The sequence below is a fragment of the Salmo salar genome, chromosome 11 (assembly GCF_965601325.2).
Source record: "Salmo salar chromosome 11, fSalSal1, whole genome shotgun sequence".
Taxonomy (NCBI): Eukaryota; Metazoa; Chordata; class Actinopteri; order Salmoniformes; family Salmonidae; genus Salmo; species Salmo salar.
The window spans coordinates 122,478,967-122,504,046 of NC_138301.1; the positions used below are offsets into that span (position 1 = coordinate 122,478,967).

A 25,080-nucleotide genomic window follows, 5' to 3' on the forward strand; every position below is an offset into this window, starting at 1 on the left:
TGGACTGACTTGAAAGGCTTGCAAACTCCGCCGATTCATCTTTAATATCATCCTGGCGCCGCTGGACCAGCCGACAGGCCCGTTGCCTTAGTAACTGGTGCATGGCGCCCTCCAGCTCCGCCACGGTGGGAACCTGAAACATACACGCCCAAAACGTCACCTCTGACCTCCACACAGAACACGCCCTGCTCAGGCTGCCCGGCCGCCGGGTCACCGGGAGACCTCATTGGTGCAAGGGCCAGAGAGAGCCACTTGACTGACAGGTGGACACGTCCAATAGTGGTGAGGTGTGAATATAGGACAGGAATATCAGTCAAAGTAAAATGTTGTAGTTCTTTTTATTTATTTTTCAAATCGAGGTGTTTTAGTCTGTTCATTTTACATCTATAAAAAATGGAACCATGTCTAATATCAAAGCTATTTTAGCTTTCCTTCACTAAACAAGTCAGAGGTTTTAGTTTGAACTGTGCAAAAAAAAAACAATCACAATGCCCTCAGCCCCCACACCAAAGAGACTCCATTGACCATCATGCATCATTCCTCTAAGGAAGAGCTGAAGGAGGAAGTGAGCGTTAGAGAGAGAGAGAGAGAGAGAGAGAGAAGGTGATGGTCAGTTTAGCTAGCAGGTTCATGGAGAACTAGGGTCCTCCTCCTCCCTCTCTCTGGAGTCACACCTTGAAAACATCTGCTGTAGAACTAACACCAGTCAGATGTTAAGATGAAATAAAACATTACAGTTTATGAGAAATATTGTAGCGGTTTATATAGTTCGTAAATACAGACACTCACTACTAATGAGTATCCGAGCCATTCAGTTAAAGATCACCAAGTGGAATTACTGCAACAAATAGAATGCTCTAAACTAAAAAAAAAAGACAAGTTGATTTCTGCTTTAAATAAGATATAAAATTATTATTATTTTTATTTTTTTTACATCAAAAGTACATATCAAATTGTTATGTTACTATTTGAATTTTTTTTTTTTTTTAATATTAACTCAGAACGAGAGAAAGAGAAGGAAAAATAACAAAACGAAGAAGAGAGGCAGAGAATTTCTCCCTTACCTTTTCACCGAAACACTCAAGCAAGTCTCGAACATACCCTCGCATCTCTTGCAAGAATTTATACTGTTCTGCGTCGTCATTGGATGAACCCTCGAGCCGGCGAATGGTGTTCTGAGCTGCTTCGAGTTCTTCCTGGATCTGATCGTAGCGCTTAGCATTAGCATCATGCCCCACACGCATCTGGCTCAGCCTAGAGATAAAAAAGACACACACACACGCACGCACACACACGCACGCACACACACGCACGCACACACACGCACGCGAGACAGACCGGGTGAGTTGAGTGGATGTGAGCCTACAGACAGACAGGAGAGAGAGAGAGGGTGAGCGCTGTAAATTTAACCCACCAAGAGCTTGGTTTACAGTCGGTCTAACAACTTAAGTGGTATTCTATTGGTCGACAGAGCTGTGATCAGACTAACTACAAACTAGCTTTTAGCAGGACTGGAGCTTGGTCTGGGACAGAGTACAGGACTGACCAATGGGTCATGTAGAACGGTAGATCATAAAGGGAGTGGAGGTAAACCAGGTGAGAGCTACACGTGGAAAACCTTTTGTTTCCAGCAGCCCAGACAACACCGCTTCTAGCTGGCTAGGATTCCAGTAACGGCGTAGTGGAACGGGAAGGTAACGGGTAGACCAGTGATTCCTCAACTGGTTGTGACCCGCTGGACCCAAATTAAAATCAGGTTGTCTCAGTTGTGATCCAATATTCAAATCTAAATTTTTTATTTTATTTTCTAAAAAAAATACGGAAAAACGACTAACGCTATATTCATAGTAAATCTACCAATTATATGAAGGAGGGAACAGTCCCACCTTTCCAATGTCAATAATTCAATTTTACTCATATTCTTGAAGAATGCTAATCCACCAAATACGCTAAATAGCTAATAACATACTGTGATGGAAGAAAAGTAGTTCAGATGTCATATTATTAAAAATACAACTTTTTTTCTTTAAATTACCATTTTCATTTCTAACCTGGTTTAAGTCGTTTAACGTCAGACTGGAGTATTTTTTTATTAATAATATTTGATATTTTTCTTAACTCAAGACCCATTCAAAACATAATTTGGGTCGCGACCCACCAGTAGAGAAGCGCTGGAGTAGAGTACTGGATCTGGTAGTTACCCGTCTGAGCATACGGTGCAGTCGGAAAGTATTCAGACCCCTTCACTTTTTCCACATTTTGTTACGTTACAGCCGTATTCTAAAATATATATATATATATTTTTTTTAAATCCCTCAATCTACACACAATAGCCCATAATAATAAAAAAAGCAAAAACAGTTAAAAAAAAATAACACAAAAACCTTATTTACATAAGTATTCAGACCCTTTGCTATGAGACTCTAAATTGAGCTCAGGTGCATCCTGTTTCCATTGATCATCCTTGAGATGTTTCTACAACTTGACTGGAGTCCACCTGTGGTAAATTCAATTGATTGGACATGATTTGGAAAGGCACACACCTGTCTATATAAGGTCCCACAGTTGGACAGTGTATGTCAGATCAAAAACCAAGCCATGAGGTCGAAGGAATTGTCCGTAGAGCTCCGAGACAGGATTGTGTCGAGGCACAGATCTGGGGAAGGGTACCAAAACATTTCTGCAGCGTTGAAGGTCCACGAGAACACAGTGGCCTCCATCATTCTTAAATGGAAGAAATTTGGAATCACCAAGACTCTTCATACAGCTGGACACCGGGGGAGAATGGTCACTGAAAGAGCTCCAGAGTATCCTCTGTGGAGATGGGAGAACCTTCCAGAAGGACAACCATCTCTGCAGCACTCCACCAATCAGGCCTTTATGGTAGAGTGGCCAGACGTAGCTTTTACTGAGAAGTGGCTTCCATGACAGCCCGCTTGGGGTTTGCCAAAAGGCACCTAAAGGACTCAGACCATGAAACAAGATTCTCTGGTCTGATCCCTCCTGTCTCAGCCTCCAGTATTTATGCTGCAGTAGTTTATGTGTCGGGGGGCTAGGGTCAGTCTGTTACATCTGGAGTATTTCTCTTGTCTTATCCGGTGTCCTGTGTGAATTTAAATATGCTCTCTCTAATTCTCTCTGTCTGTCTTTCTCTCGGAGGACCTGAGCCCTAGGACCATGCCTCAGGACTACCTGGCATGATGACTCCTTGCTGTCCCCAGTCCACCTGGCCGTGCTGCTGCTCCAGTTTCAACTGTTCTGCCTGCGGCTATGGAACCCTGACCTGTTCACCGGACGTGCTTGTTGCACCCTCGACAACTACTATGATTATTATTATTTGACCATGCTAGTCATTTATGAACATTTTAACATCTTGACCATGTTCTGTTATAATATCCACCCGGCACAGCCAGAAGAGGACTGGCCACCCCTCATAGCCTGGTTCCTCTCTAGGTTTCTTCCTAGGTTTTTGGCCTTTCTAGGGAGTTTTTCCTAGGGAGTTTTTCCTAGCCACCGTGCTTCTTTCACATGCATTGCTTGCTGTTTGGGGTTTTAGGCTGGGTTTCTGTACAGCACTTTGAGATATCAGCTGATGTATGAAGGGCTATATAAATACATTTGATTTGATTTGATGAAACCAAGATTGAACTATTTGGCCTGAATGCCAAGCGTCACGTCTGGATGAAACCTGGCGCCATCCCTACGGTGAAGCATGGTGGTGGCAGCATCATGCTGTGGGGATGTTTTTCAGCGGCAGGGACTGGGAGACTAGTCTGGATCGAGGGAATACAGGAGTGGCTTTGGGACAAGTCTCTGAATGGCCCAGCCAGAGCCCGGACTTGAACCCGATCGAACATCTCTGGAGAGACCTGAAAATAGCTGTGCAGCGACGCTCCCCATCCAACCTGACAGAGCTTGAGAGGATCTGCAGAGAAGAATGGGAGAAACTCCCCAAATACAGGTGTGCCAAGCTTGTAGCGTCAAACCCAAGAAGACTCGAGTGCTGTAATCGCTGCCAAAGGTGCTTCAACAAAGTACTGAGGAAAGGGTCTGAATACTTATGTAAATGTGATGTTTCAGTTTTTTTATTTATAGAACCAGTTTTTGTTTTGTCATTACGGGGTAGTGTGTGTCGATTGATGAGGGGGAAAAACTACTTCCAGAAGGAAGGAAAACTACTTCTAATCCATTTTAGAATAAGGCAGTAACGTAACAAAATGTGGAAAAAGTAAAAAAGGGGTCTGAATACTTTGAAATGAACTGTCTTGACCAGGTCAGTAGTGACAGGTGAGAGGTCACCAGTAGGGTCAGTAGTGACAGGTGAGAGGTCACCAGTAGGGTCAGTAGTGTACAGGTGAGAGGTCACCAGTAGGGTCAGTAGTGTACAGGTGAGAGGTCACCAGTAGGGTCAGTAGTGTACAGGTGAGAGGTCACCAGTAGGGTCAGTAGCGACAGGTGAGAGGTCACCAGTAGGGTCAGTAGTGTACAGGTGAGAGGTCACCAGTAGGGTCAGTAGTGTACAGGTGAGAGGTCACCAGTAGGGTCAGTAGTGTACAGGTGAGAGGTCACCAGTAGGGTTAGTAGTGACAGGTGAGAGGTCACCAGTAGGGTCAGTAGCGTACAGGTGAGAGGTCACCAGTGGGGTCAGTAGCGACAGGTGAGAGGTCACCAGTAGGGTCAGTAGTGTACAGGTGAGAGGTCACCAGTAGGGTCAGTAGTGTACAGGTGAGAGGTCACCAGTAGGGTCAGTAGTGTACAGGTGAGAGGTCACCAGTAGGGTCAGTAGTGTACAGGTGAGAGGTCACCAGTAGGGTCAGTAGTGTACAGGTGAGAGGTCACCAGTAGGGTTAGTAGTGTACAGGTGAGAGGTCACCAGTAGGGTCAGTAGTGTACAGGTGAGAGGTCACCAGTAGGGTCAGTAGTGTACAGGTGAGAGGTCACCAGTAGGGTCAGTAGTGTACAGGTGAGAGGTCACCAGTGGGGTTAGTAGCGACAGGTGAGAGGTCACCAGTAGGGTTAGTAGCGACAGGTGAGAGGTCACCAGTAGGGTTAGTAGCGACAGGTGAGAGGTCACCAGTAGGGTCAGTAGCGACAGGTGAGAGGTCACCAGTAGGGTCAGTAGCGTACAGGTGAGAGGTCACCAGTAGGGTTAGTAGCGACAGGTGAGAGGTCACCAGTAGGGTTAGTAGCGACAGGTGAGAGGTCACCAGTAGGGTTAGTAGCGACAGGTGAGAGGTCACCAGTAGGGTCAGTAGCGACAGGTGAGAGGTCACCAGTAGGGTTAGTAGTGACAGGTGAGAGGTCACCAGTAGGGTCAGTAGTGAGAGGTCACCATTAGGGTCAGTAGTGAGAGGTCACCATTAGGGTCAGTAGTGAGAGGTCACCATTAGGGTCAGTAGTGAGAGGTCACCATTAGGGTCAGTAGTGAGAGGTCACCATTAGGGTCAGTAGTGAGAGGTCACCATTAGGGTCAGTAGTGAGAGGTCACCATTAGGGTCAGTAGTGAGAGGTCACCATTAGGGTCAGTAGTGAGAGGTCACCATTAGGGTCAGTAGTGAGAGGTCACCATTAGGGTCAGTAGTGAGAGGTCACCATTAGGGTCAGTAGTGAGAGGCCACCATTAGGGTCAGTAGTGAGAGGTCACCATTAGGGTCAGTAGTGTACAGGTCGCCAGTAGGGTCACCAGTGAGAGGTCACCAGTAGCGACAGTAGTGAGAGGTCACCAGTAGGGTCAGTAGCGACAGGTGAGAGGTCACCAGTAGGGTCAGTAGCGTACAGGTGAGAGGTCACCAGTAGGGTCAGTAGCGACGGGTGAGAGGTCACCAGTAGGGTCAGTAGTAACGGGTTACAGGTGAGAGGTCACCAGTAGGGTCAGTAGCGTACAGGGTCGGTCAGGTACCTGTCTCTGAGGCGTGTCTTGACCAGGTCAGTAGTGACGGGTGGAAGGTCACCACCAGGGGCGCTGTAGACCAGTGTGCAGCCCTCAGCCTTGCTGCTGTAGGAGTAGGGCAGGCCGTAGCTGGAGCTGTAGGGCTGCTGGGGGTCGAAGCTGCTGCTGCTCTGGTAGTACAAGCTACCGTTGTCCTCTGGCTGGCAGGACTGGACCTACACAACAACAACATCATATGTACGGTGGGTGTTACCTGGGGGAGATGCTGGTGGGTGTTACCTGGGGGAGATGCTGGTGGGTGTTACCTGGGGGAGATGCTGGTGGGTGTTACCTGGGGGAGATGCTGGTGGGTGTTACCTGGGGGTGGATGCTGGTGGGTGTTACCTGGGGGTGGATGCTGGTGGGTGTGTTACCTGGGGGTGGATGCTGGTGTGTGTGTTACCTAGGGGGGGATGCTGGTGTGCGTGTTACCTAGGGGGGGATGCTGGTGTGCGTGTTACCTAGGGGGTGGATGCTGGTGTGCGTGTTACCTAGGGGGGGATGCTGGTGTGCGTGTTACCTAGGGGGGGATGCTGGTGGGTGTTACCTGGGGAGATGCTGGTGGGTGTTACCTGGGGTGGATGCTGGTGTGTGTGTTACCTAGGGGGGGATGCTGGTGTGTGTGTTACCTGGGGGGGATGCTGGTGTGTGTGTTACCTGGGGGGATGCTGGTGGGTGTTACCTGGGGGGATGCTGGTGGGTGTTACCTGGGGGGGATGCTGGTGGGTGTTACCTGGGGGAGATGCTGGTGGGTGTTACCCTGGGGGAGGATGCTGGTGGGTGTTACCTGGGGGTGGATGCTGGTGGGTGTGTTACCTGGGGGTGGATGCTGGTGTGCGTGTTACCTAGGGGGTGGATGCTGGTGTGCGTGTTACCTAGGGGGGGATGCTGGTGTGTGTGTTACCTGGGGGGGATGCTGGTGTGTGTGTTACCTGGGGGGGGATGCTGGTGTGTGTGTTACCTGGGGGGATGCTGGTGTGTGTGTTACCTGGGGGGGGATGCTGGTGTGTGTGTTACCTGGGGGGGATGCTGGTGTGTGTGTTACCTGGGGGGGGATGCTGGTGTGCGTGTTACCTGGGGGGGGATGCTGGTGTGTGTGTTACCTGGGGGGGGATGCTGGTGTGTGTGTTACCTGGGGGGGATGCTGGTGGTGTGTTACCTGGGGGGGATGCTGGTGGGTGTGTTACCTGGGGGGGATGCTGGTGGGTGTGTTACCTGGGGGGGATGCTGGTGGGTTACCTGGGGGGGATGCTGGTGGGTTACCTGGGGGGGATGCTGGTGGGTTACCTGGGGGGGATGCTGGTGGGTTACCTGGGGGGGATGCTGGTGGGTTACCTGGGGGGGATGCTGGTGGGTTACCTGGGGGGGATGCTGGTGGGTTACCTGGGGGGGATGCTGGTGGGTTACCTGGGGGGGATGCTGGTGGGTTACCTGGGGGGGATGCTGGTGGGTTACCTGGGGGGGATGCTGGTGGGTTACCTGGGGGGGATGCTGGTGGGTTACCTAGGGGGGATGCTGGTGGGTTACCTGGGGGGATGCTGGTGGGTTACCTGGGGGGATGCTGGTGTGTTCGTTACCTGGGGGGGATGCTGGTGTGTTCGTTACCTGGGGGGGATGCTGGTGTGTTCGTTACCTGGGGGGGATGCTGGTGTGTTCGTTACCTGGGGGGGATGCTGGTGTGTTCGTTACCTGGGGGGGATGCTGGTGTGTTCGTTACCTGGGGGGGATGCTGGTGTGTTCGTTACCTGGGGGGGGATGCTGGTGTGTTCGTTACCTGGGGGGGATGCTGGTGTGTTCGTTACCTGGGGGGGATGCTGGTGTGTTCGTTACCTGGGGGGGATGCTGGTGTGTTCGTTACCTGGGGGGGATGCTGGTGTGTTCGTTACCTGGGGGGGATGCTGGTGTGTTCGTTACCTGGGGGGGATGCTGGTGTGTGTTACCTGGGGGGGATGCTGGTGTGTGTTACCTGGGGGGGATGCTGGTGTGTGTTACCTGGGGGGGATGCTGGTGTGTGTTACCTGGGGGGGATGCTGGTGTGTGTTACCTGGGGGGGATGCTGGTGTGTGTTACCTGGGGGGGATGCTGGTGTGTGTTACCTGGGGGGGATGCTGGTGTGTGTTACCTGGGGGGGATGCTGGTGTGTGTTACCTGGGGGGGTGCTGGTGTGTGTTACCTGGGGGGGGGTGCTGGTGTGTTACCTGGGGGGGATGCTGGTGTGTTACCTGGGGGGGGATGCTGGTGTGTTACCCGGGGGGGGATGCTGGTGTGTTACCCGGGGGGGGATGCTGGTGTGTTACCCGGGGGGGGATGCTGGTGTGTTACCCGGGGGGGGATGCTGGTGTGTTACCCGGGGGGGGGATGCTGGTGTGTTACCCGGGGGGGGGGTGCTGGTGTGTTACCCGGGGGGATGCTGGTGTGTTACCGGGGGGGATGCTGGTGTGTTACCTGGGGGGGATGCTGGTGTGTTACCTGGGGGGGATGCTGGTGTGTTACCTGGGGGGGATGCTGGTGTGTTACCTGGGGGGGATGCTGGTGTGTGTTACCTGGGGGGGATGCTGGTGTGTTACCTGGGGGGGATGCTGGTGTGTGTTACCTGGGGGGGATGCTGGTGTGTGTGTGTTACCTGGGGGGGATGCTGGTGTGTGTGTGTTACGTGGGGGGGATGCTGGTGTTGTGTGTTACGTGGGGGGGATGCTGGTGTTGTGTGTGTTACCTGGGGGGGATGCTGGTGTGTGTGTGTTACCTGGGGGGGATGCTGGTGTGTGTGTGTTACCTGGGGGGGATGCTGGTGTGTGTGTGTTACCTGGGGGGGATGCTGGTGTGTGTGTGTTACCTGGGGGGGATGCTGGTGTTGTGTGTGTTACCTGGGGGGGATGCTGGTGTGTGTGTGTTACCTGGGGGGGATGCTGGTGTGTGTGTGTGTTACCTGGGGGGGATGCTTGTGTGTGTGTTACCTGGGGGGGATGCTGGTGTGTGTGTGTTACCTGGGGGGGATGCTGGTGTGTGTGTGTTACCTGGGGGGGATGCTGGTGTGTGTGTGTTACCTGGGGGGGATGCTGGTGTGTGTGTGTTACCTGGGGGGGATGCTGGTGTGTGTGTGTTACCTGGGGGGATGCTGGTGTGTGTGTGTTACCTGGGGGGGATGCTGGTGTGTGTGTGTTACCTGGGGGGATGCTGGTGTGTGTGTGTTACCTGGGGGGGATGCTGGTGTGTGTGTGTTACCTGGGGGATGCTGATCCCTTTGCGTATCTGCTCCTGTTCCCAGCGTGATACCTCCTCATCCTGACCTCCTGTATCCAACGCCTCGTCATCACTACCCTCTATACCTGAGAGAGAGAGAGAGAGAGAGGGGGGGGGGGGAGGAGAGAGAGAGGGGGGAGAGAGAGAGGGGGTGAGAGAGAGAGGGGGGAGAGAGAGAGGGGGGGAGAGGGGGGAGAGAGAGGGGGGAGAGAGAGAGAGAGGGGGGAGAGAGAGAGAGAGGGGGGAGAGAGAGAGAGAGGGGGGAGAGAGGGGGGGAGAGGGGGGGAGAGGGGGGAGGAGAAAGAGAGAGAGAGAGGGACAGGGTGGGGAATGGTTACAGTGCCTTCAGAAAGTATTCCTACCCCTTGACTTACTCCACATTTTGTTGTGATACAACTTAAAAATCTAAATTGATCAAATAAAATACAATCTCTCCCATCTACACACACTACCCCATAAAGACAAAGTGAAAACATGTTTTTAGACATGTTTGAAAATATATTGAAAATGACATCTCATTTACATAAGTATTCACACCTCCCTGAGACAATACATGTTAGAATCACCTTTGGCAGCTGTGAGTCTTTCTGGGTCAGTCTCTAAGACCCGTGAGTCTCTTTCTGGGTCAGTCTCTAAGAGCAGGGAGTCTCTTTCTGGGTCAGTCTCTAAGACCCGTGAGTCTCTTTCTGGGTCAGTCTCTAAGACCCGTGAGTCTCTTTCTGGGTCAGTCTCTAAGAGCAGGGAGTCTCTTTCTGGGTCAGTCTCTAAGAGCAGGGAGTCTTTCTGGGTCAGTCTCTAAGAGCCGGGAGTCTTTCTGGGTCAGTCTCTAAGAGCAGGGAGTCTTTCTGGGTCAGTCTCTAAGAGCTGTGAGTCTCTTTCTGGGTCAGGCTCTAAGAGCTGTGAGTCTCTTTCTGGGTCAGTCTCTAAGAGCTGTGAGTCTCTTTCTGGGTCAGTCTCTAAGACCCGGGAGTCTTTCTGGGTCAGTCTCTAAGACCCGGGAGTCTTTCTGGGTCAGTCTCTAAGAGCTGTGAGTCTCTTTCTGGGTCAGTCTCTAAGAGCTGTGAGTCTCTTTCTGGGTCAGTCTCTAAGAGCTCTGAGTCTCTTTCTTGGTCAGTCTCTAAGAGCTGTGAGTGTTTCTGGGTCAGTCTCTAAGACCCGGGAGTTCTTTCTGGGTCAGTCCGGAAGAGCTTTGCACACCTGGATTGTACAATATTTGCACATTATTCTTTCAAAAATTCAAACTCTGTCAAGTTGATTGTTGATCATTGCTAAGCAGCAATTTTCAAGTCTTGCCATAGATTTTCAAGCAGTAGTAGTATATTGGTAGTAGTAGTAGTAGTACAGTAGCATTGGTAGTAGTATATCGGTAGTAGTAGCATATTGGTGGTAGTAGTAGATTGGTAGTAGTAGTATAAGTAGTATATTGGTAGTACTATAAGTAGTATATTGGTAGTAGTATAAGTAGTATAAGTAGTATATTGGTAGTAGTATAAGTAGTAGTATAAGTAGTATATTGGTAGTAGTAGTATATCGGTAGTAGTAGTATATTGGTAGTAGTAGCATATTGGTAGAAGATTGGTAGTAGTATAAGTAGTATATTGGTAGTAGTATAAGTAGTATATTGGTAGTAGTAGTAGTAGTATATTGGTAGTAGTAGTAGTATAAGTAGTATATTGGTAGTAGTATAAGTAGTAGTATAAGTAGCATATTGGTAGTATAAGTAGCATATTGGTAGTAGTAGTAGTATAAGTAGTATATTGGTAGTAGTAGTATATTGGTAGTAGTAGTATTATAAGTAGTATATTGGTAGTAGTATAAGTAGTAGTAGTATATTGGTAGTAGTAGTATTATAAGTAGTATATTGGTAGTAGTAGTAGTATATTGGTAGTAGTAGTAGTATATTGGTAGTAGTAGTAGTATATTGGTAGTAGTAGTATATTGGTAGTAGTAGTATATTGGTAGTAGTAGTATTATAAGTAGTATATTGGTAGTAGTATAAGTAGCATTTGGTAGTAGTAGTAGTATTAGTAGCATATTGGTAGTAGTAGTAGTATTAGTAGTAGTAGAAGTAGTATAAGTAGTATATTGGTAGTAGTAGTATAAGTAGTATGATGGTAGTAGTAGTATAAGTAGTATATTGGTAGTAGTAGTATATCGGTAGTAGTAGCATATTGGTAGAAGATTGGTAGTAGTAGTATAAGTAGCATATTGGTAGTAGTAGTATATTGGTAGTAGTAGTATATTGGTAGTAGTAGTATTATAGGTAGTAGTATATTGGTAGTAGTAGTATTATAGGTAGTAGTATATTGGTAGTAGTAGTATTATAGGTAGTAGTATATTGGTAGTAGTAGTATTATAGGTAGTAGTATATTGGTAGTAGTAGTATTATAGGTAGTAGTATATTGGTAGTAGTAGTAGTATTATAAGTAGTAGTATATTGGTAGTAGTAGTAGTATTATAAGTAGTAGTATATTGGTAGTAGTAGTAGTATTATAAGTAGTAGTATATTGGTAGTAGTAGTAGTATTATAAGTAGTAGTATATTGGTAGTAGTAGTAGTATTATAAGTAGTAGTATATTGGTAGTAGTAGTAGTATTATAAGTAGTAGTATATTGGTAGTAGTAGTAGTATTATAAGTAGTAGTAGTATTATTATAAGTAGTAGTAGTAGTATTATAAGTAGTAGTATATTGGTAGTAGTAGTAGTATTATAATTAGTAGTATATTGGTAGTAGTAGTAGTATATTGGTAGAAGTAGTAGTATAAGTAGTATATTGGTAGTAGTAGTATATTGGTGTAGTAGTAGTAGTAGTAGTAGTAGTAGTATATTGGTAGTAGTAGTAGTAGTATATTGGCAGTAGTATAAGTAGTAGTAGTGGTAGTATATTGGTAGTAGTAGTATTATAAGTAGTAGTATATTGGTAGTAGTAGTATTATAAGTAGTAGTATATTGGTAGTAGTATTATAAGTAGTAGTATATTGGTAGTAGTAGTAGTATTATAATTAGTAGTATATTGGTAGTAGTAGTATATTGGTAGTAGTAGTATTATAAGTAGTATATTGGTAGTAGTAGTATATTGGTAGTAGTAGTAGTAGTAGTAGTAGTAGTATATTGGTAGTAGTACTAGTAGTAGTAGTAGTAGTAGTAGTAGTAGTAGTAGTAGTAGTATATTGGCAGTAGTATAAGTAGTAGTAGTAGTAGTATATTGGTAGTAGTATATTGGTAGTGTAGTAGTAGTAGTAGTAGTAGTAGTGTAGTATAAGTAGTAGTATACTGGTAGTGTAGTAGTAGTAGTATATTGGCAGTAGTATAAGTAGTAGTAGTAGTATACTGGTAGTGTAGTAGTAGTAGTATATTGGCAGTAGTATAAGTAGTAGTAGTAGTAGTATATTGGTAGTAGTATACTGGTAGTGTAGTAGTAGTAGTGTAGTAGTCCCTGTGGAACGCTTTTGCCACCTTGTAGAGTCCACACCCTGACGAATTGAGGCTGTTCTGAGGGCAAAAGGGAAGGTGTGACTCGATATCGGTAAGGTGTCCTAACGTTTGGTATAGTCAGTGTAAATGTAACCAACCTATCTCCTCTGCTATCCTGGTCCTCTGGCTCTTGTTCTTGACTCCACTGAAGCTGATCCTCTTCTCATCTTCGTCTTCGTCGTCGCTCCCGTCTCCCTCCTCTTCCTCCTCTCGGACCAGACGCTTCTTGGGCGTGTCCGTCTCCACCAGTGGGGCGTCGCCGCCTAGCTCCCTGGCCATCTGACGACGCTTCCTTGCCGCGTGGATGAAAGCCGCGTCCGGAATCTCACCTGGACAGGACAGAGGTTAGGAGTCAGTAAGATTAAAAAGGTGAAGATGGTTTCTAGCATGGTCTCAGATCTGTTTGTGCCATCATATCAACCTGCTTGTCACTTTATTGTCAGGACCAAACATGTTAAGACATGTTAAGGAGTTGACATAATGGCAGTGGGGGGGGGGGAGGGGTTTACCAGGGTGGGACATTAACACCCACCAAAATGCGGGTAGATTTTGTCATTGGTGGGTAGAAGAGCATCTTGAAGAGCATTTTGGGAACCGTTTGTTTATTTCAATCCAAAAAAAGACCACATATAGAAGTTGTTTGAATGAACCCGAAAGGCTACTACTGTGAGACTTTGCCCTTGTGTTTTTTGTTGGGTGGGGGCTAGTTACATCGTTCCGTTCACACACAAACTAGGCTTTTTTTCCTTTTCTTTCAATGTTCGTTTGAGTTTGATGCAACTGTCTTCTTCCTAACAAAGAGCAGATTTTCATTCATTTATAATCATGTTTCCATCCACAGTTTTTAATGCATATCACGACAGCTGTGATGGAAACAGGACATTTCAGTACAATTATAATAAATGTAGACAGATAATGTTTGTTCGACAGGGTGGGATCTATTTTGTATCCCTTCTCAAAAAACCTACACTCGATCCCTCCGATGTCAATAACTACAGACCAGTATCCCTTCTTTCTTTTCTCTCCAAAACTCTTGAACGTGCCATCCTTGGCCAGCTCTCCTGCTATCTCTCTCAGAATGACCTTCTTGATCCAAATCAGTCAGGTTTCAAGACTGGGCATTCAACTGAGACTGCTCTTCTCTGTGTCACGGAGGCTCTCCGCACTGCTAAAGCTAACTCTCTCTCCTCTGCTCTCATCCTCCTAGACCTATCTGCTGCCTTTGATACTGTGAACCATCAGATCCTCCTCTCCACCCTCTCCGAGTTGGGCATCTACGGCGCGGCCCACGCTTGGATTGCGTCCTACCTGACAGGTCGCTCCTACCAGGTGGCGTGGCGAGAATCCGTCTCCGCACCACGTGCTCTCACCACTGGTGTCCCCCAGGGCTCAGTTCTAGGCCCTCTCCTATTCTCGCTATACACCAAGTCACTTGGCTCTGTCATATCCTCACATGGTCTCTCCTATCATTGCTACGCAGACGACACACAATTAATCTTCTCCTTTCCCCCTTCTGATAACCAGGTGGCGAATCGCATCTCTGCATGTCTGGCAGACATTTCAGTGTGGATGACGGATCACCACCTCAAGCTGAACCTCGGCAAGACGGGGAAGGACTGCCCGTTCCATGATCTCGCCATCACGGTTGACAACTCCATTGTGTCGTCCTCCCAGAGTGCTAAGAGCCTTGGCGTGATCCTGGACAACACCCTGTCGTTCTCCACTAACATCATGGCGGTGACCCGATCCTGTAGGTGCATGCTCTACAACATTCGCAGAATACGACCCTGCCTTACACAGGAAGCGGCGCAGGTCCTAATCTAGGCACTTGTCATCTCCCGCCTGGATTACTGCAACTCGCTGTTGGCTGGGCTCCCTGCCTGTGCCATTAAACCCCTACAACTCATCCAGAACGCCGCAGCCCGTCTGGTGTTCAACCTTCCCAAGTTCTCTCACGTCACCCCGCTCCTCCACACACTCCACTGGCTTCCAGTTGAAGCTCGCATCCGCTACAAGACCATGGTGCTTGCCTACGGAGCTGTGAGGGGAACGGCACCTCCGTACCTTCAGGCTCTGATCAGGCCCTACACCCAAACAAGGGCACTGCGTTCATCCACCTCTGGCCTGCTGGCCCCCCTACCTCTGAGGAAGCACAGTTCCCGCTCAGCCCAGTCAAAACTGTTCGCTGCTCTGGCACCCCAATGGTGGAACAAGCTCCCTCACGACGCCAGGACAGCGGAGTCAATCACCACCTTCCGGAGACACCTGAAACCCCACCTCTTTAAGGAATACCTGGGATAGGATATAGTAATCCTTCTAACCCCCCCCCCCCCCCCAAAAGATTTAGATGCACTATTGTAAAGTGGTTGTTCCACTGGATATCATAAGGTGAATGCACCAATTTGTAAGTCGCTCTGGATAAGAGCGTCTGCTAAATGACGTAAATGAGAAATGGTGGAGGAAATGACATTATGCGCAATTATTGATATAACAACTATCATATCATAAGAAAACTTGGGAGTCAAACGATGATATGTTGCGTGGTCCTCAGTATGACTCAGGGAAACCATGCAGTTTATTAGGTTACAGATTAATTAAATTATGATGAACTTCACAGGGTGGGGGGGGTGAAAGTTCACGGTGATGAGCTTGATGCTCCTTTCCAATAAACATTGAGGTTCTTACTCTGGTTAAATGATGATAGATGCTTGAATGCCATTTAATAAAAATCCATAATAACATCATGTAGACTAGCCTACCCAGCACTGTATCTGTGAGCTGTTGGCTAGAGAGCGCACGTGGCCGTGACAAGACCAGAGTTGGCATATTTGCTATTTAACGCAACAGTTTGTAAAAAAAATAATAAAATAAATTCAATTTAAAAAATGTACATTTTTATTTTGAAATCTGTAGATTCCTAAATGTGACGGAAACACAATGACCTTAACCTCTTGGGGCTAGGTGGGACGCTAGCGTGCCACCTGTGGTGCACTCCATCAACAGCAGGTGCATTTCAAGAGCGGCAAATTTGAATCCAAATAAATGTCAAAATTCAAATTTTTCAAAAATACAACTATGTTACACCATTTGAAAGATAAACATCTCCTTAATCTAACCACGTTTTACGATTTCAAAAAGGTTTTACGGCGAAAGCATAAATTTAGAGTATGTTAGGACAGTACATTTACAAGAGTTGTGTGTAATGTTTTGTCAAGTCAAAGACAGGGTCACCAAAACCATAAAACCAGCTAAAATGATACACTAACCTTTTACAATCTCCATCAGATGACACTCCTAGGACATTATGTTAGACAATGCATGCATTTTTAGTTCTATCAAGTTCATATTTATATACAAAAACAGCGTTTTACTATGGCATTGATGTTGAGGAAATCGTTTCCCTCCAATAACCGGCAGTCAAGTCAGCGTCACAAATTAAATAATTAAAATTAGAAAACATTGGTAAAATATTATATTGTCATTTAAAGAATTATAGATTTACATCTTTTGAACGCAATCAACTTGCCAGATTTAAAAATAACCTTACTGGGAAATCACACTTTGCAATAATCTGAGCACTGTGCCCAGAAAAATACGCGTTGCGATACAGACTAGACGTCATGTTGGGGAGATCTAAAATCGAAAATACTATGTAAATAATCCATTACCTTTGATTCTCTTCATCAGATGTCACTTCCAGGTATCACAGGTCCATAACGAATGTAGTTTTGTTCAAAAAAGCTCATCATTTATGTCCAAAAATCTCCGTCTCGTTAGCACATGATGTAAGCCAGCCGGACTTCTCGTCATGAACGAGGGGAAAAAATATATTTCCGTTCGTTCAAACATGTCAAACGTTGTATAGCATAAATCATTAGGGCCTTTTTTAACCAGAACATGAATAATATTCAAGGTGGACGAATGCATAGCCTTTTATAACGTATTGGAACGAGGGTACCCAACATGAAGTAGCGCGCCAGGTGTCTAATGGGACATCACCGTTCCATGGCTCTTGTTCGGTCAGATCTCCCTCCAGAAGACTCAAAACACTTTGTAAAGGCTGGTGACATCTAGTGGAAGCAATAGGAAGTGCCAAAATATTCCTAAACCCCTGTGTTTTTCAATGGGAGAGGTTTAAAGTCAATACAACACATCAGGTATCCACTTCCTGTCAGAAAATGTCTCAGGGTTTTGCCTGCCAAATGAGTTCTGTTATACTCACAGACACCATTCAAACAGTTTTGGAAACTTTAGAGTGTTTTCTATCCATATATAATAAGTATATGCATATTCTAGTTACTGGGTAGGATTAGTAACCAGATTAAATCGGGTACATTTTTTTTATCCAGACGTGCAAATGCTGCCCCCTAGACCCAACAGGTTAACCTGTTAGGGCTAGGGGGCAGTATTGACACGGCTGGATAAAAAACGTACCCGATTTAATCTGGTTACTACTCCTGCCCAGTAACTAGAATATGCATATAATTATTGGCTTTGGATAGAAAACACCCTAAAGTTTCTAAAACTGTTTGAATGGTGTCTGTGAGTATAACAGAACTCCTATGGCAGGCCAAAACCTGAGAAGATTTCAAGCAGGAAGTGGCCTGTCTGAGAAGTAATGTTTCATCTTGGCTCTTTTTATTGAAGACTGTTTATCTAAATGCAGATTCCCGGTCGGAATATTATCGCTTTTTTATGAGGAAAATGGCATAAAAATTTATTTTAAACAGCGGTTGACATGCTTCGAAGTACGGTAATGGAATATTTAGAATTCTTTTGTCACGAATTGCGCCATGCTCGTCACCCTTCTTTACCCATTGGATAGTGTCTAGAACGCACGAACAAAACGCCGCTGTTTGGATATAACGATAGATTATTTTGGACCAAACCAACATTTGTTATTGAAGTAGAAGTCCTGGGAGTGCATTCTGACGAAGCCAACAAAGGTAATAACATTTTTCTTATAGTAAATCTGACTTTGGTGAGTGCTAAACTTGCTGGGTGTCTAAATAGCTAGCCCTGTGATGCCGGGCTATCTACTGAGAATATTGCAAAATGTGCTTTCACCGAAAAGCTATTTTAAAATCGGACATATCGAGTGCATAGAGGAGTTCTGTATCTATAATTCTTAAAATAATTGTTATGTTTTTTGTGAACGTTTATCGTGAGTAATTTAGTAAATTCACCGGCAGTGTTCGGTGGGAATGCTAGTCACATGCTAATGTAAAAAGCTGGTTTTTGATATAAATATGAACTTGATTGAACAAAACATGCATGTATTGTATACCATAATGTCCTAGGTGTGTCATCTGATGAAGATCATCAAAGGTTAGTGCTACATTTAGCTGTGGTTTGGGTTTATGTGACATTATATGCTGGCTTGAAAAATGGGTGTCTGATTATTTCTGGCTGGGTACTCTGCTGACATAATCTAATGTTTTGCTTTCGTTGTAAAGCCTTTTTGAAATCGGACAGTGTGGTTAGATTAACGAGAGTCTTATCTTTAAAATGGTGTAAAATAGTCATATTTTTGAAAAATTGAAGTAATATCATATCTAAGGTATTTGAATAACGCGCCACAGGATTCAACTGGCTGTTGAGTAGGTGGGACGCAAGCGTCCCACCTAGCCCATAGAGGTTAATAAGTTTTCATGTACTCAATAAAAATCTGAAGCGGGGGGGAAAAAAATGTACATTGTGTGTGTACTATATCATTTTCCCTCGCCAGCTGTGTCTTGCCCAGCTAGCTAGCCTCCTTTTTCCATCTGAATTCCCTCGCTATAAACCATATTGAATGCTTGTTGGCTAACAAAGTACAATCTGATGACAATGTCAAAACTACTGTAACGTTCAACACAGTAGGGCTGACTGGACGATCGATTTAAAAAGAAAAAAAATTGGGGGCACACGGGACACTGGTCTGATTTGATTTTTAGTCTCAGTCGACTAATCTATTGCGGATTCCGCGCGATGGAACATTCCATCACTCTAAGACAGCCATCGGCAATGTAAGAAACACGTGCCACAACTGGCCCAGCGTCGTCCGGGTTAGGGGAGGGTTTGGCCGGCAGGGATTTCCTTGTCCCATCGCGCTCTAGCGACTCCTGTGGCGGGCCTGGGCGCAGTGCACGCTGCCACGGTCGCCAGGTGTACGGTGTTTCCTCCGACACATTGGTGCGGCTGGCTTCCGGGTTAAGTGGGCATTGTGTCTAGAAGCAGTGCAGCTTGGGTGGGTTGGGTTTTAAGAGGACACACGGCACTCGACCGTCGCCTCTCCCGAGACCATACGGGAGTTGCAGCGATGAGACAAGACAGTAACTACCAATTCGTGGGGGGGGGATTATAATAATAATTTAAAGAATATGCGCCACATGGCGTATGGAAAAACTGTGATAATTAATTCGAACCCAAAACCGACCTAAAAAAAAGCACTAATTGCTCAGCACTACAAGGTGACCTAACATCGACACGTTAAACAAAATCCTTGGTTAATTTGAGCGTTTCACTTCATCTTTAAAAAAAAAATGTGGAAGACACATTTCAGTTGAAGCCATTCAGTTGTACAACTGACTAGGTATCCCCCCCCCCTTTCCCCTTGTATAGGGAACAGGGTTTAAGACTATTATAACTATTGACGTACTGCAGTCACCTGTTGACCAGAGACCAAAGGGAAGAGAGTGTCATTCAGGAAACCACCATTACCTGGACGTAGGTTGCTGAGCGTGGACAAGGTGCTGGTGTTTGAGAAGGCGCCAGCTGCAGTCGTAGTGGGCGTCTTGGAGGCGAGGCTCTGGCTCTTAGGCTCCTGTTCATCAGTACTGTCCACTTCCATCTCCTCTTCTCCCTGTTCGCTGCCTGCCCTGCTGGCAGGCTCCTCTTTAATGGAGGCCAGGGACCACACATCTGGAGAGGAGGGGGGGGGGGCACACACAGCATGTTAACACACACACACACACACAGCATGTTAACACACACACACACACACACACAGCATGTTAACACACACACACACACACACACAGCATGTTCACACACACACACACACACACACACACACAGCATGTTAACACACACACACACACACAGGGGGGTTTGCGGGGGGTATGCTAGTTCTGAACGTCACATGCTAATGTAAAAAGCTGGTTTTTGATATAAATATGAACTTGATTGAACAAAACATGCATGTATTGTATAACATAATGTCCTAGGAGTGTCATCTGATGAAGATCATCAAAGGTTAGTGCTGCATTTAGCTGTGGTTTTGGTTTTTGTGACATTATATGCTAGCTTGAAAAATGGGTATCTGATTATTTCTGGCTGGGTACTCTGCTGACATAATCTAATGTTTTGCTTTCGTTGTAAAGCCTTTTTGAAATCGGACAGTGTGGTTAGATTAACGAGAGTCTTGTCTTTAAAAATGGTGTAAAATAGTCATATGTTTGAGAAATTGAAGTAATAGCATTTCTAAGGTATTTGAATATCGCGCCACTGGCTGTTGAGTAAGCGTCCCACCTAGCCCATAGAGGTTAAAACATATAGGACTATGGACTACTAACCTTATTAAAACATATAGGACTATGGGCTACTAACCTTATTAAACATATAGGACTATGGGCTAGGCTACATGAGGTGTGATACTAACCTTATTAAAACATATAGGACTATGGGCTAGGATACATGAGGGGTGATACTAACCTTATTAAAACATATAGGACTATGGGCTAGGCTACATGAGGGGTGATACTAACCTTAAAACATATAGGACTATGGGCTAGGCTACATGAGGTGTGATACTAACCTTATTAAAACATATAGGACTATGGGCTAGGCTACATGAGGTGTGATACTAACCTTATTAAAACATATAGGACTATGGGCTAGGCTACATGAGGTGTGATACTAACCTTATTAAAACATATAGGACTATGGGCTAGGCTACATGAGGGGTGATACTAACCTTAAAACATATAGGACTATGGGCTAGGCTACATGAGGTGTGATACTAACCTTATTAAAACATATAGGACTATGGGCTAGGCTACATGAGGTGTGATACTAACCTTATTAAAACATATAGGACTATGGGCTAGGCTACATGAGGGGTGATACTAACCTTATTAAAACATATAGGACTATGGGCTAGGCTACATGAGGTGTGCGACTATGATACGAACTAGTCGCTAAAAAAAAGGCATGGTTTCTTATTGGGGTCATCATTCACAAGTGAAAGGCTTAATATTGTTACCCATCGGACTATTCTCGATTTCATCTGGGCTTTACATATTACTAAATAATGTGTGTGACATTTGTTTTGATTTATAAATGGATCATTATCATGCACCTGTATGGAAACAGGGGCAGCGAGAAGAAAATACATGTCATCTATGCCCTTAAATATGGGGATCCTTTCCTCATGTGGTTTGTTTTCATGCCAGCCAGGTAGGCTATACTCCTGTTGTAAATACAAGCAAATGTGCTTCATATTAGTAAAGTGGAGAAATAAATATAGTAGGCCTGGGCCTATAGAAAGCTGATTCAATCCTCCTCTTTTTAATAGAGGCCATCACTCTTGTTTTCTCACGCAATTTCATAGCCTATAGAAAATGTTGCACAACATCAGCTCTCATGAAGTGTTTGACTAGATTTTCAAATTAATTTGCAGAGTGATTTGAGGAACAATAGAGTGCCGAGTACCCAGGCAGTTAGCAAGTTTGGTAGGCTACAATTTTTTTATTTTTTTTATTTTACGAGGCAAGTCAGTGAAGAACAAATAGGTACACACAAACTTCACAACTGCTGTTAGCCGACTTGTATTATACTGTTCAATTTATACAGTTGCCCCATATCTCCCTTCCCTAATACACGTGTATTAGGGAAGGGGAAAAAATATGTATGCATTCACTACTGTAAGTCGCTCTGGATAAGAGCGTCAGCTAAATAACTAAAATGTTTAAAAAAAATGTTAAAAAATGTTAAAATATTGGACCATGAATTGTGCCTTTCATGGATTATACTTAGGCTAAAAAGTTTATTCTACTGCCATTTACTTTATGTTTGTATTCTTATCTTTTCTTATTGTTGAATTGTCCAGAAGGAACCTGTGGTGGCAGGTGGCCTAGTGGTTAGAGCATTGGGTCAGTAACCGAATGGTTGCTGGATCGAATCACTGAGATGACAAGGTACATTTTTTTATTTGTAAAATTTTTATTTTTTGTAATTAAAAAAAAAAAAAAAAAAAATTAAATAGGTCGTTCTGCCCCTGTTAACCTCTCTAGGGTAGGGGGCAGTATTTGCACGGCCGGATAAAAAACGAACCCGATTTAATCTGGTTATTACTACTGCCCAGAAACTAGAATATGCATATAATTGTTTGATTTGGATAGAAAACACCCTAAAGTTTCTAAAACTGTTTGAATGGTGTCTGTGAGTATAACAGAACTCATATGGCAGTCAAAACCCTGAGAAGATTCCTTACAGGAAGTGCCCTCTCTGACCATTTCTTGGCCTTCTACACTCTCTTTATTGAAAACTGAGGATCTCTGCTGTAACGTGACACTTCCTACGGCTCCCATAGGCTCTCAGAAGGCGGCAGAACGTTGAATGATGACTCTGCAGGCCATGGCTGAAAAACAGTAGCGCATTTGGATAGTGGTTGATCAGAGAACAATGAGACTGGGGGCGTGTGCACGAGCCGACACCATGTTTTTATTTTTTCGTCTTTGAACGAAAACAGGGTTTCCGGGTCGGAATATTATCGCTTTTTTACGAGAAAAATCGCATAAAAATGTATTTTAAACAGCGGTTGACATGCTTCGAAGTACGGTAATGGAATATTTTGAATTTTTTTGTCACGAAACGCGTCGGGCGCGTCACCCTTCGGATAGTGTCTTGAACGCACGAAGAAAACAGAGGATATTTGAACATAACTATGGATTATTTTGAACCAAACCAACATTTGTTATTGAAGTACAAGTCCTGGGAGTACATTCTGACGAAGAACAGCAAAGGTAATCCAATTTTTCTTATAGTAAATCTGAGTTTGGTGAGGGCCAAACTTGGTGGGTGTCAAAATAGCTAGCCCGTGATGGCGAGCCATCTACTCAGAATATTGCAAAATGTGCTTTTGCCGAAAAGCTATTTTAAAATCGGACATAGCGATTGCATAAAGGAGTTCTGTATCTATAATTCTTAAAATAATTGTTATGTTTTTTGTGAACGTTTATCGATGAGTAATTTAGTAAATTCACCGGAACTTTGCGGTGGGTTTGCTAGTTCTGAACGTCACATGCTAATGTAAAAAGCTATTTTTTTATATAAATATGAACTTGATTGAACAAAACATGCATGTATTGTATAACATAATGTCCTAGGAGTGTCATCTGATGAAGATCATCAAAGGTTAGTGCTGCATTTAGTTGTGGTTTGGGTTTATGTGACATTATATGCTAGCTTGAAAAATGGGTGTCTGATTATTTCTGGCTGGGTACTCTGCTGACATAATCTAATGTTTTGCTTTCGTTGTAAAGCCTTTTTGAAATCGGACAGAGTGGTTAGATTAACGAGAGTCTTGTCTTTAAAATGGTGTAAAATAGTCATATGTTTGAGAAATTAAAGTAATAGCATTTCTAGGGTATTTGAATATCGCGCCACGGGATTCCACTGGCTGTTGAGTAGGTGGGACGATTTTGTCCCACCTTCCCTAGAGAGGTTAACCCACTGTAGGCTGTCGTTGTAAATAAGAATTTGTTCTTAACTGACATGCCTAGTTAAATAAATACATTTTAAATTAAAAAGTAAGCATTTCGTTGGATGAGGTATACCATGCGTATCGCCTATATACAACTAATAAAACGCTGGTATTTCAGAAGTTATAGAGAAAATAATTTGAGCAACAACAACAAAAAATTGTTTGAGTCGAGTTCCTGACAGATGCATGCTAGACTTGAACAGGTGTGTATAGGTGAATGTTATATCCCTAACGCGCGCGCACACACACACACACACGATGTCTTACCGGTGTTGGGCTCTTGTTTAACATAGCAAACCTTCTCCAGATCTTCCTTGTATTCTTTCTTCAGCTGCTTGACGATCTTCTTGCTGTGGTTGGATTTCTTTACTCTGAACACCTCCGCCTCATCTACAGAGACAGACAGACACACAGAGAGAGACACACAGAGACACACACAGACACAGAGAGCACACACACAGACACAGAGAGATTAGATAACGTCCGCGTAAACGATGAAGCAAACAAACAATCATTCAGAGAAGATTGGATGCAACCACTGGCTGTTTAATTAACTAGCTCACTGATGTTGTTTACAACCTTGAATCCGCTAGCTACTGTAACGTTAACTGACTGACATTAGTTAAAACATAGCCAACACGCACAACGTACAAACTTTGACAATATTTCGACAATGTCAAAATTGTCAACACTTCCAAAACGTCAGCTCGGAAGCACAGTATTGAATCAAGAGGCCACTTATTAACGTTAGATAGTTAAATATCCGCTGAAACAGTTCGCTAACCGGTTAGTTAGTTATCTAGCTAGCTAAAGTTAACTAGCTAAGCTAAGCTAACTCACGTTAACCGGTAATAAAGGAGTTGTAATCAGTTCGAGCTAACGCTAACTAACTAGCCAACGGTTAACTTTACCTTCATCGTCGTCAAAGCTTAACAAACTGGCTTTCGGTACTCCCACTACATCCCGAGTTTTCTTTTCCTTCTTTATGGCCTTTGATTGAAACCCGTTGCCGTGGTGTACGTCCAAGGTAACCCCGGAGAAGGTGTCCGTGCTGGGGGTATCGAGCATCGGGATATCCTCGGTGAAAGGCCCGCATGGCGGCGGTGGCTGCTGCTGCTGGGCTGGTTGACTTTCCTCCTTCTCGTCCTCGTCTGACTCATTCCTCCGTCTTAAATTTGATCTTTTTGCTTTTTTAAACATATCTGCTCTTTTATTTTTTATCCGTAACAAATTAGGCTATATCTGTAAACACACGACAGCATATTAATAAAATGCTACGAAGCGCGCAAAATCTGCTCTGCAGTGGAAGGCAGCCATTTCGTTTCAGCCAGCGGAAGTAGCCGTATTTTATTATTTATTCTATCAAATATTACAGACAAGTGAGAAATAACAATGGCGTCTTTTTGTAGGCACTAACTGCACCATGGACAATAACTATTGGGGGGGGAATTAAGGTTGTTTTAAAGAATAAACACCGGTTTAGGATATTTTCTACGTTTTGTTCAGTAAGATAATCATTTGATTTGAATAATATTCATCAGCTAACGTCACTTTTTTTGTGGGAATTATATTATACAATAAAAGCAAAGGCTTCATATTGCATGAATGTAATGTTAACAAAATGCTATTATCTCATAGAACGAAACGTATAAAAGATCTCCTCAGATCTTTCTTTCGCTATTTATTCCAA

General features: G+C 44.8%; 1 protein-coding gene across 1 annotated transcript in view; it reads right to left on the reverse strand.

Annotated features, from left to right (window-relative positions):
* Window positions 1–24,733, reverse strand: part of paxbp1 (PAX3 and PAX7 binding protein 1) — a 53,338-nt gene extending 28,605 nt beyond the window's left edge. The window contains exons 1-8 of the mRNA XM_045690258.2: window positions 24,302–24,733; window positions 23,658–23,780; window positions 19,346–19,546; window positions 12,742–12,972; window positions 9,152–9,255; window positions 5,900–6,105; window positions 1,065–1,254; window positions 10–133 (exon numbers count right to left, since the gene is read on the reverse strand). Of these exons, the coding sequence (XP_045546214.2) occupies window positions 10–133; window positions 1,065–1,254; window positions 5,900–6,105; window positions 9,152–9,255; window positions 12,742–12,972; window positions 19,346–19,546; window positions 23,658–23,780; window positions 24,302–24,590 (1,468 nt within the window). The 5' untranslated portion in view covers window positions 24,591–24,733. The remainder of the gene's footprint in view (window positions 1–9; window positions 134–1,064; window positions 1,255–5,899; window positions 6,106–9,151; window positions 9,256–12,741; window positions 12,973–19,345; window positions 19,547–23,657; window positions 23,781–24,301) is intronic.
* Between the last annotated feature and the right edge of the window lie 347 nt (window positions 24,734–25,080).